The 11,838-nt window shown below is 66.8% G+C and overlaps 1 protein-coding gene across 1 annotated transcript; it reads left to right on the top strand.

The window, feature by feature from the left end:
• Positions 1-6,850: 6,850 nt before the first annotated feature.
• Positions 6,851-11,734, top strand: PPP1R1B (protein phosphatase 1 regulatory inhibitor subunit 1B). Its single transcript, XM_065856454.2, has 8 exons — positions 6,851-7,240; positions 8,082-8,142; positions 8,590-8,612; positions 9,050-9,125; positions 9,306-9,434; positions 10,287-10,355; positions 11,005-11,154; positions 11,239-11,734. The coding sequence occupies exons 1-8, from the start codon at positions 7,160-7,162 to the stop codon at positions 11,325-11,327; spliced, it is 678 nt and encodes a 225-aa protein (XP_065712526.2). The 5' UTR covers positions 6,851-7,159; the 3' UTR covers positions 11,328-11,734.
• The last annotated feature ends 104 nt before the right edge of the window (positions 11,735-11,838 follow it).

Here is an 11,838-nt window from a genome sequence, read left to right as displayed (position 1 = left end):
CAGGAGCAGACAGATATGCCCTGGCTGGTGGGGAGGGCACAGGAGATCAGCGGTGTCACCAGCATGGGCATGGCGTGGCTGAGCGCCACTGGCACCAGCCCCACATGGCAGATGGCGGCTGCTTGAGCCCGTTTCGGAGAGCTAGTGGGGCACGATGGTGGGGGACACGGCGTGTGGGGGTGATGGGGGCTGCCCACAGCCCTGTCCCTCTCCGTTGCCCCCTGCCGCGCTTGCCTGCACCCCTCTGCACTGGTGTCCCCAAACCAGGGACTGAGTGATGTCTGGCCTTGACGGGAAGGATGGGCACAGGGGCATGGGTGAGGGGGCACTGGGGTGACACCAGCAAAGGTCTGGATTTGAGGCTGGGGGTGCCAGACCCCTACCGTGGTGGGGCTCCCAGGCCCCCAGCCCCTGGGGGCTGATCCAGCTTGGTGCTGCCATCACTGTCCCTGGCACCAGGGGGACCATTCCAGGGTGCTCTGGGACCTCCCATCCCTTGGGGACATTGGGGACCTGTATCCTGCGTGACTTTGGGTACCCCCAGCTTGGGGACCAGCACCCAAATCCCAACACCTGGCTTGGGGGGGGCCCGGCAGGGAGTGGATTTGGGTGTTGGGGGGGGAGTCTCCATGGTGACAGGGCGCCGATGACGACAGTCGCCATGGCGAGGCTGCGTGGCCCGGCCCGTTGCCATGGCGACGCGCCTGGCACGATGAGTCGCCATGGAGATGGCCGAGGGATGGAGCGGTCCCCATGGCGGGGGCCCAGGGCCAGGCCAAGGGATTGCGGGGGGTCCCCAGGACTGACACCCCCCAACACCCACCCGTGGGGCCTCGCGCCCTCCCGGCGTGGGGCCGGTGTCGCCGCGTGCCGCCGCGTGCCGCCGCCACCGCCCAGGTTCATTTGCACGAGGCTTTTCCACTCCAGTTCACGCCACCATCTGACAAGCCCAACTTCTCATTTTCAGAGTAATCACTCCACTGCACTAATTGCACATGCAAATATGCAAATTCGTATTAATTAATTACTATACTAATTAGTTCTGTGGTATTTGCGAGTAATAAATCATTCGGAGGGAGCGGGAAGCTGGAGACCTGGCCCATTTACACTTCGCATAAAATTTTAATAGGCGCTCCGGCTGATCCGGGACAGCCGCGCCGCGCCGCGCTTAAAGGCACAGAGCTGGTGTGGCACGGCCCAGCCACACCGCCCGGCTCGGGGGGCACCGGCACCCCCGGCCCTGGTGGATGGGAGGGGGCGAGGGGATGGAGAATGGGGAGGGGAAAGGGAAAATGGAGAAAGAAAGGGACTGGGAGGAGGGATGTGGGTGGCTTGGGGTGCAGGGCTGGTCCCCAGGGGTGACACGGTGGCTCTGTGGCTGCGGTAGCTTTGGTTGTCTCCTTGTGGGGAAACTGAGGCAGGGAGCGCGGTCCCCAAGGGGAAGGGGGTACATGGTGCTCCCCACCGCAGCCCCTTGTGCTTGGGGGCTCTCCCCTCAGCTGGGAGGTGTCCAGCCCCTCCTAGCATGGGGACACCCCCAAGGATGTGGGTACCTGGGGGGTCACCCCACTTTGCAGCCGCTCCTGCTCCCACCGACCACCACAGCAGCACCGTGACCGCGGCAGCACCGCGACCGCGCTGGCACCGCGGCCACGCCGGCACCGCGCAGCCGCTCCCCGCCGCCACCTTTGGGGATTTTGCAAGCCTTTAATTGTCGTAAGCACAGATTAATTAAGCAGCGATAAACACAAACCCATGCATTATTGATGAATAAGGGTGAGTTCAGGTTGGTGCAAATGTTGTAATTAAATATAAACCTCAAGCTGCCCATTGTTAACGGACAAATTACATTACTATTGCGACACGTGTCGGGGTGCGCGCGGCCGGGAGGGGGCTCGTGTCCCCGGGCGCCGTGACCCTGCTGTGCCCTCTGGCCCCACAGGGGGGACAACGGGGGTCTAGGGGCAGGAGTGGGGACCCCACACCTGCTCCCCTTGCCGTGGCCACCCCTGGTTTCACCGCAGTGCTGGAGCCGGGCCCTTCTCTGTCTACATCCAGCCCAGGTCTGATGCACCGAGGATGCTCCACACCGGGTCTGGCACAGGACAAGGGATGTGACACTGTCCCCTGGCCCGTGGGGACAACAGCTCCCCAGGGAGAGTCGGGGAGTCCCTGCTTGGTGCCCAGCTCTGCTGGGGTGGGGATGGGCACAAGTGAGGTCTGTGCACACGCACAAGAGTGTGCAAAGTGCGTGTGCACATACATGCACGCACACACATGCACACACTCCTGTGCACACACATGCATTTCCCTGGCACACACATGAACATACATTCACGTCCTCGGTGTGCACATACACATAAACATGCATGCAGTCCTCTGCACGCACATACATGCACACATGGATGCACACACATACACATGCTTGGCACATACATGCATGCTTACACACACGTGTGCACATCCCTGGCACAGACATGCGTGTGCACGCACTCCTGTGCACACACGTGCACTTCCCTGACACATGCACATGTACATACATGTACATCCTTGGTGCACACACAAATAGACATGCACGCCCTCCCGTGCACGCACATGCATGCACATGCCTTGCACATACATGTATGTGCACACATATGCTCCTGTGCGTGCACATACACACGTACTCGTGTGCACACACGTGTACATACATGCACATCCTTGGTGCACACAGACACACATGCACATACAAAAACATGCACGCACTCCGGTGCACACACATGCACATGGATGCACACACATGCACATATATGCACACACCCCCCCCTGTGCACGCATGCACAGTCCTGGACCCCCAGGCACCCCCTGTTGCGGTTCCCACCACCCCAGCACCCCACCCTGAAGCAGCGCAACCCCCACCCACAGGTACCTGTGTCCCCATGTCCCCATTCCCCCTCACAAACAACCCCCCCACCTGGGCACCATCCCCGGCCAGGCCACGCTCGCCCTTGTGTCCCTCCCTTATAGACTTGCAGGTGACAGTCCCCTTGCCAAGACCCGCGCTCTGGGCACTGTGGCCGTGTCACCCTCCCCATGGACACCAGCCCCTCCCCAGCAAACCCCGACCCTCTGGGCGACCCCTGGGGACCCCCCCCACTGGGAGAAGTGACAATGACACTGGGGTGGCCGCGGGGACGACAGGCAAGCCCGGCTGTGTGCGCGTCCCCGGCTCCCCGCGCGTCCTCGCCTGGGCGGAGGGTGGGGGTTGGCAGCTGGTAGCTATTTATTAACCAGTCATGGTTAAATTGGTTTATAAATTAACAGATGTTTTAACTTTATTCTTTCTTCTGGGAATGGCGGCAGCAAACTGGGCTGTGCTGGCGGCCGGTGCACCAGCCAGGGCCCCTCCCGGGAGGGGGACATCGATGGGGACGGGGTGGGGGGAGTGGGGTGGCAGCCCCCCCATGCACTGCGGGACATCGGGATGGGCTTTTGTGTCCCGTGCTGTCACATCTCCTTGGGGAAGGTGGCGGCTGGGGGATCGGGCTGTGGAGGGCACATGCTACAGGTGGGTAAACTGAGGCACGGCTGCTTCTCATGTCCCCGCCGTGGTGCTTCTCCTCTCTGGGTGTCACCACCGCATCCCCCAAAACCTCCGAGCTTGCAGCCCCCCCATAGGTTTTAACCATTCAGACCCCAGCACTGGGCTCCACATACACAGATCCCCCCCATGACAGCGCATCCCTCACCAACTGGGGTCCCCACCCCGGAGCTGTTGTCGCAGGACCCCCAAGTGTCCCCAGCCCCGGTGGCAGCCCCCAGGAGCACCCCGGGGTGCGGGTGTGAGGTTTGGCGTGGGCCGGCGGCTGCCACCAGGACGGCTCCAGCCGTGGCTCCATCGCGGCCACCTCGTGCCAAAGCCCTTGAGCCCGTGCCCAGGCCTGCGCTCGCCACACAGCCGTGCCAGCACCGGGCAGTGCCACGGCAGCCGTGCCGGCGGTGGCATCTGCCGGCAGCGTGCCGCAGCGCCCGTGGGGACAGCTGGGCTGGCAATGGCACCAGGGACAAGGACATGGGAACACAGCCCCCTGCCCACCCTGCTGGGGACACCGGTGCCCCTGTCCCATGTCCCCTCCTCACATTGAGGTCAGAGCCCCTCGGTCTTTCCCAGGACACAGAGCTGCAGCCCCCCAATCCCGTCATGTTGGGGTTGGACCCCCCGCACTGTGCCACCCCCCGTCATGGTGGCGATCTGGGGTTGCAGCCCCCCAGTCCTGCGAGCGCTGCTCAGTGCCTCAGTTTCCCCATTGCACAGACGGGGGTGCCAGCCCCCCCCAGGTGCTTCCCCACCTCTCTGGGCAGTGACACTGGTAGCAGGACCATGAGGTGCCACCGCGGGGTGGCCAGGTCCGCCCCCGCCTTCCCCCTGCAGCTCTCCAGGCTTGTTGCTGGGGGGGTCCCAGCAAGGAAGCGGTTAAGGCCCCCGCTCCCCGCCCCCCGCCCGCCGCCCCCTCCTGCTCCCACGGCTGCTCCCACGCGTGTTCCCGCTCTCGGCGCCTCCTCTGCGCCCGGGGGAGCACCGGCCCCCGCTGCAGCTCCGGGGGGGCCGTGAGCCCAGGGGCTGCACCCGCGGTGGGTCCTGGGGTGCTGGGGGGTCTCGGGGTGCACAGTCTGGGGGAGGAGCCCAGAAGTTGGGGGGACCTCAAAAAGGGATCCGTGGGCACCCGCTCCCGCAGGGTCGGGTAGGGGACCCAGGCGTCCGGAGGGGGACACCGGGATGAGGGACGCGGGGGGGCCCTGGCACCCACTGATTCCTCCCCGCGCCCGAGCCCCGCCCACTCCGTGGCTCCGCCCACTCCCCGCCCAGGCCCCACCCACCCGGCGCTCACCTTTGGGACCCGGCGATCGGCAGCCCCGTGTCCTCGTGTCCCCACGATGCTCCGTCCCCACGATGCCCTGTCCCCACGGTACCCTGTCCCCGGTGTCCCGGTGTCCCCACCATGCTCCAGCCTCGCAGTGCTCTGTCCCCAGGATGCTCCATCCCCAGTTTACCCCAGCGCCACGATGCTCCGTCCCCAACATACCCTGTCCCCACAGCGCTCCACCCTCCCAGTGCCCTGTCCCCATGATGTCCTCGCAGTGCCCCATCCCCACCACCCCCTACCCCAGCAATTCCCCATTCCTGCAATGTCCTGTCCTCATCCCCTCGTGCTGCCCCATCCGGCCCAACACCCCACAGCACCCTGTCCCTTGGACACCGCGTCCCCTCCGTGCTGGGCCCTGTGTCCCCAACGTTGCTGTGCCATCTCCCGAAGGCTCTGGCTCCTCGCCGGTGCCCGCTGGCCGGGGGCGAGGTGGCAAGCGCCGCTTCCCCGAACCCGCTGCTATTTTTATTTCCTCTGCAGGAGGATTCAGTGCTGCGCGGAGCTGCAGCCCCCGCCACACGGCACAGGGATGGGTGCAGTATGGCACGGCACGGCACAGCATGGCAAGAGCACCCGTGGCTCTGCCGTGGAGCAGCCTGGGTGCCCACAGGGGCTGCCCTGGCGAGGAGCGGGACAGCGTGTGGCACACAACCCCAGAGCCGCATGGCACGGAGGGGGCTTGGGCACTGTGTCCCCTCCCCAGCACGGTGTTGGGTGCGGAACCCCCTGCGCTGAGCTGTGGGTGCTGCCCGTGGGCTGCGTGGGTGCGGGTGTGGGCGGCGCGTGCCGGTCCCAGGGGGCTGCGGGTGCTGGCGCTGCCGCAGCGCGGGGAGGGGACCCGGCCACCCCCTCGCACGACGCCTTCGCGGGCGGCAGGAATGGCAACGGCAGCGGGAAGGAGCCCGGGAACCTGTTGCCATAACGACTCAGGTCCCACACCGGGATGGGGACGGGGATGATGCTCAGAGCCTGGCATGGTGACCCCTGGCATGGGGTGACCGAGGGACGCTTTGTCCTGTCCCCTCCAGCTCGGCCTCACCGTCCCCTCCATAGTGACATGGAGCCCTTCCCTGGGCTGTCCCCAGCTGGGACAGGAGCGTGCGGTGGTGCTGTGCTGCAGGGCCATGCAGAGCCGGGCTTTGCTATGCTTTGCCTTGCAGAGCTGAACTTTGCAATGCTTCGCTGTGCTAAGCCAGGCTTTGCCGTGCTTTGCTTTGCAGAGCCGAGCTTTGCCACGCCGAGCCGGGCTTTGCCGTGCTTTGCGGCGCGGGGCCGGGCGGGAGGCTGGGCCGTGGCACAGTGCCACCCGGGTAAATATTTTGCTGGAGCGGTGGCTGCTGGCCCACGGCCACCCGCAGCCGTTGGAGCACCGGGAGATCCGGGGGCCGGAGCCAGGTCCCAGCTCCCCCTTCCTCCTTCCTCCTCAGCAGCAGCTTCCTCAGCGTCAATGTCACCGACGTGGCCCTGTCCCCTGGCCAGGACACCCCATGAAGGGACAGGTGCCACTGCTCCGGCTATTGGTGACCCCGCTGTCCCCCTGCATGGGGACCCCTGGCTGTCCCCAGGGCTGTGGGTGGTGGTGGTGCAGGACCCCCAGCACACAGGCAATGGGACATTTGAGGTGTCCCGTGTCCCCGTGGGTGTCCCCTGGTCACATTCCCCTGTGGATTGCACCCCGAAGGAGCAGCGTACCTGTCCCATGGGGTGGCAGCGAGGTCTCCTTGGGGCACAGAGCAGCCAGCGGAGGGTTTCCTGATGCCCCTCCAAGGGCAAGAGTGCCCCGTCCCTTGTCCCCTGCCCCTGTCCCTGTCCCCTGACCACCTGCGGCTCTGTGGTGAAACTGAGGCATAAGGATGGGGACTCACATGGTGACACCCGCACCCGTCCCGTCCCACCTGGCCATAGTGACAAGGTGCCACCCCCCCCGGCAGGGAAGGGGTTAAGGGCCCCCCCCGCGAGTTGGCTGAACCCCCTCAGGGGCTCCCCAAGGGCTCATTACCGGGGCCTCAGCCCCCCTGCCCGGGGGAGATGAATAATTCAGCGCCTGGTAGGAGACGTGTCCTCCCTCCCTTCTCCTTCCTCCTCCTCCTCCTCCTCCTCACCGGCTCTGCCTTCCCCACCTCCCGCCGCTCTCAGTCCTCGCCGTACCCAGCCCCGGGTGCCACCGAACTCTCTGCTCGGCACCGGTGGCAGAGAAGCCCCCGTTCCCCCCTGTCCCCGACCCCGGCCAGCGGTGGTGACACAAGGTCAAGGCCATGGACCCCAAGGACCGCAAGAAGATCCAGTTCTCAGTGCCGGCGCCCCCCAGTCAGCTGGACCCCCGTGCCGTCGAGATGGTGAGGGGGGACATTGGGGTCACATTGGGGGGGTCCCTCGTCCCCCCGAGGTCACCGGCAGTGCTGACCAGCGCTGCTGGTGACCTCGGGGGGACGAGGGACCCCGCCGCGATGTGACCAGGACAGGAGGGGTGGGATGGGACCTGGAGAGCAGGACAAGGGGGATTGGTGGGGACAGCAGGGACATGGAATGGGACAGGAGGGACAGAGGGGACAGGACAAGAGAGCTCCAAGGTCCCTATTTGAGCCACTGTCCCGCGCAGAGGGAGAGTTTTGCAGGGGGACAGGGATGGGGACAGGGATGGGACACGAGGGAAGGGAAAGGATGGGATGGAGGGGACAGGATGGGGACAGGGATGAAGGGGACAGGGATGGGACAGGAGGGAAGGGATGGGACGAAGGGGACAGGACATGCTGGGGGACAGTGCAGCCACCCCCAGCTGGTTGTGCCCAGCCTGAGGGGACATCCCCAGCCCCAGCCCCAGGGGACGTCCCTAGCCTGAGGGGACATCCCCAGCACACACCGGACCCAGAGCCCCCATGGAGGGTCTGGGCAGGAGCTGGGGTTCTTGTGGGACCAGGAAGAATCAGGGACACCGTGAGGACCCCAGGACGGGGCCATGGCCTCCCTGTGGCTTCAGCAGGGACCCCTCAATCCGGGGACCCTGTCCCGGTCACAACTGGGTGTCCCTGTCCCCTTCTCCCTGCTGTGCGCAGCCCCACACACTCCCTGCCCGCACCCACGGCGTGTGTGTGGGGTCTCGGTCCTGGGGTGCAGGGCAGGGTGACAGGGGACCCCCAGGTGTCCCCAGCCAGGCAGTGACACCCTGCTGTGCGCCAGATCCGCCGGCGGAGGCCCACGCCAGCCATGCTCTTCCAGCTCTCCGAACACTCATCCCCAGGTGAGCGGGACAGGGACCCCAAGGATGGGGACAAGGGGCAGGGATGGACGCAGTGGCAGGGGACATCTGGTCCGGTGATGGGAGGTGGTGGATGGGATGGGACATGGTGTCACTGATAGGATTGGGTGGCAGGGATGGGACACCATGGCAGAGATGGGGTGTGGTGGCAGGGACGGGACATGGTGGCAGGGAGGGGACAGGGTGCCACATAAAGGATGGGGTGGTAGGGATGGGACATGGTGGCAGGGAGGGGACAGGATGCCACATAAGGGATGGGGTGGCAGGGACAGGACACAGTGGGGGGACAGGTGGCAGTGGTGGGTCCCTGGGGGACAGGGTAAGTCCCTGGCATGGGGATCTGGGGGTGGGCACGGACATGCTGGTCCCTGTTGGATGCCATTGTCCCCCATACCCCTCACCCATCTCTCCCCGGCGCTGCCGACCCAGAGGACGAGAACCTGCCCTACCAGGTGAGTGGGCGCCGGGACCCCCGGGTGTCCCCACTCCCCTAGGGTGTCCCCACTCCCCCCAGGTGTCCCCGCTCCCCCATCCAGTCATTTCTCTGGTTCTGGGGGGTTACCGGGGCCCAGCCCTGCGCCCTTCACCCCGTCCCGTCCTGTCCCTGGTGCTTATCAGTTGCCGGCACAGGCGCACAGCGCCGGTGGAGCCATGGCCTTGGCCACGGTGCAAACCGCCCCATGACCGTCACGGGGACACCAGGGTCCCCAAAACCGGGGTCCTCATCCTCGGGGAGGGCTAAGCTTTGACCCCCACCTCATCCTGGGGTCGTCACCATGAGACCCCATCACAGCTCCCCATGGGGTACCAGGCTCTCCGGGGGCCGTGGTGACCCCAGCGCGGTGAGGGGACACTGGGACACTGTCCCCAACGCTGGTTCCTCCCGCAGCGTGCCTCCGGCGAGGGCTGCCTGCTCAAACCAAAGAGGACCAACCCGTGTGCCTACACGCCGCCCTCGCTCAAAGGTACCGGGTGAATGGGGAAACTGAGGCACGGGGGCTGTGCGGGGCGGGCTGGGGGCACCCAGGTACACTGTCCCCCCCGCCCCTCCCAGTGCCATGTGGCTCTGTGAGGAAACCCCAGCGCTCTCAGTGTTCCCAGTGCTCCCAGTGCCCGGAGCAGGGTTGACGCTGGTGCCCCCCCAGCGGTGCAGCGCATCGTGCAGTCCCACCTGGAGAGTGGCCTGGCTGGGGGTGACAGCTCCGACGGGGAGGCCGATGACGGGGACCACGAGCTGTCCCGCGCCTGCGACCCCGACAGCGTCCTCGAGTCTGGTGAGGGGGGCAGGGGACAGGGGATGGGGCTGCTGGAACCTGGCGGGCACGGGGACATGGGGACAGGGCTGGTGGAGCCCAGAGGACACGGGGACAGGCTGCTACAGCCCAAGGCACATGGGGACGGGGGGCTAGGGATGCTGGGGTACAGACATGTGGGGAGGGGACTGCTGGAGCCCAGGGGACATGGGGACAGGAGTGCTGGAGCCTGGGGTCATAGAGACAGGATTGCTGGAGCCCAGGGGACATGGGGACAGGGCTACCACAACCCAGGGCACATGGGGATGGGGGACAGGAGTGCTGGAGCCTGGGGTCATAGAGACAGGATTGCTGGAGCCCAGGGGACATGGGGACAGGGCTACCACAACCCAGGGCACATGGGGATGGGGGACAGGGATGTCGGAGTGCAGGGGGTGCAGGAATGCAGGGAGGGGACTGCTGGAGCCCAGGGGACATGGGGACAGCATTGCTGGCGTCCGGGGGACATTGGGAGAAGGGGACGGGGCTGCTGCAGCCTGGGGGATGTGGGACAGGATTGCCAGAGCCTGGGGGACATTGGGACGGGGCTGCTGGAGCCCAGAGGTGCAAAGGCAAATGCCACCACCCCCTGTAGCCCTTGGGGACAGGGTGGGTGCCCGGGGGGACACAGCCCGGCTGCTGCCAGTGCTGCCTGGCCCCGCTCAGCCCATTGGGGCCACCGTGTCCCCCTGCCGGGCAGCATCTCTGTCCCCCGCCGGGGCTGCAGTGACGCCAGCCGGACCCCCGGCCGCGGGGCTGACGTGCCGGTTGCCGGTGCCGCGGTGCCGCGCGTGTCGTCCCCTGTCCCCCGCTCATCACCCACCGCCCGAGCAGCCCCGGGGAGCCAGGTCAGAGCCGAGCGGAGCTACTTCCCCGCTGGCCCCAAGGCGCACAAACGGAAAGGTAACAGCATGGGGACAGCGCAGGGACAGCGCGGGGACAACGGAGGGACAACGGGGGGACAGGGCTGCCCACCCGCCTGCTGTTGGGGTGTTGGGGCTCAGGGAGCTGCCCCCCCCACCATGGCTGGGTTGGGGTGCGGGCAGTCGGGTCCCTGGGGCTGTCACTCTGTATCTGGGGGTCCCCTGGGAGCTGGGGATTGATGCAGAGTTGGGGGTCCCTTGGAGCTGTTGCCCCAGAGCTGGGGGGTCCCCTGCGAGCTGGGGGACCCCAAGGGCTGTCACACCAGAACTGGGGGTCCTCTCGGAGCTGGGGGCCACCGCGGGCCATCAACCCAGAGCTGGGAGTCTCCCAGGAGCTGGGGGTCACCCCAGAGTTCGGGGTCCCCAGGGGCCATCATCCTGGAGCTGGGGGTCACCCCAGAGTTCGGGGTCCCCGGGGGCCATCATCCTGGAGCTGGGGGTCACCCCAGAGTTCGGGGTCCCCAGGGGCCATCATCCTGGAGCTGGGGGGTCACCCCAGAGTTCGGGGTCCCCAGGGGCCATCATCCTGGAGCTGCAGTCCCCCTGGGAGCTTGGGGTCCCCAAGTGCTGTCACCCCAGAGCTGGGGGACCCCGGGGGCCACCATGGCCACTGGTGTGGTTGCCCGCAGGCGGGCAGAAGGTCTCCTTCGCGGGCGGCATGGAGGAGCGCGGGGACGCCCTGAAGTCGCTGACAGTGTCCGAGATCCCCGAGGACCCCGAGGGACTGGAGGGTGACGAGGAGGAGCCGGGCCGGGAGCAGGAGGACGACGCCACCGGGGGTACGTGGGGTGTCACCCCTGCACCCCCTCACCTCCCGCCGGGTCCTGCGCCTGACCCCGCCGTGTCCGTCTGTCCGTCCCCAGAGCGGCGACACGTCGGCTTCGCGGAGGTGCCCTCGCGCCCCATCGGCACCGAGCGCCACTCGCCCACCTTCCCGCTGGGCACCAGTTAGCCAACAGGGGCCACCACCGGCCACCAGCGGCCACCACCGGCGGCCCCCGCCCGCAGCAGCTTCGCCTGTGCCCCCCCCGCTGCCTGCACTGCCTGCGCTTCGTGTGCCACCACAGCGACCATGGCCATTTGTGCCATGACCGTGACCTTGACCATGACCGTGACCTTGACCATGACCGTGACCTTGACCATGACCGTGGCCGTCCAGACCAGACCCCCGCCCGGCCATGGCCCCCCAGCTTCGGTGCCGGGGGTCCCGTCCCCGGGGACCCCCCGGGAGGGTCCACCACCCCGGTTGCCGGGGGAGGAGCCGGGGATGGGATCCCCCAGGGGTTGAGGGGTCTGAGTCCCCCCAAATCTCCTGCCCCCCATCGAGCAGAGCCCCCCTCCCCGCAATAAATGGCTGTACAGAGAGACTGGAGCCTGCTTGGGGGGCTGAGCCCCGCGTTTGGAGGGCAGGGGATAGAGGGCACATGACCGGGGAGCTGCGGGGCAGCGCTATGGGGCCAGCC

Source organism: Patagioenas fasciata, chromosome 22 (assembly GCF_037038585.1).
Source record: "Patagioenas fasciata isolate bPatFas1 chromosome 22, bPatFas1.hap1, whole genome shotgun sequence".
In the NCBI taxonomy this organism is placed as follows: domain Eukaryota; kingdom Metazoa; phylum Chordata; class Aves; order Columbiformes; family Columbidae; genus Patagioenas; species Patagioenas fasciata.
The sequence above is the reverse complement of the archived record's forward strand: the minus strand, read 5'-3'. Positions and strand labels throughout refer to the sequence as shown.

Bases quoted from the DNA above. Each gene is read 5' to 3' on its own strand.
- PPP1R1B (XM_065856454.2), top strand. From the start codon at position 7,160: ATGGACCCCAAGGACCGCAAGAAGATCCAGTTCTCAGTGCCGGCGCCC. The intron at 8,613-9,049 runs GTGAGTGGGCGC...TTCCTCCCGCAG, and splicing joins ACGAGAACCTGCCCTACCAG to CGTGCCTCCGGCGAGGGCTG. The intron at 10,356-11,004 runs GTAACAGCATGG...GGTTGCCCGCAG, and splicing joins CAAGGCGCACAAACGGAAAG to GCGGGCAGAAGGTCTCCTTC.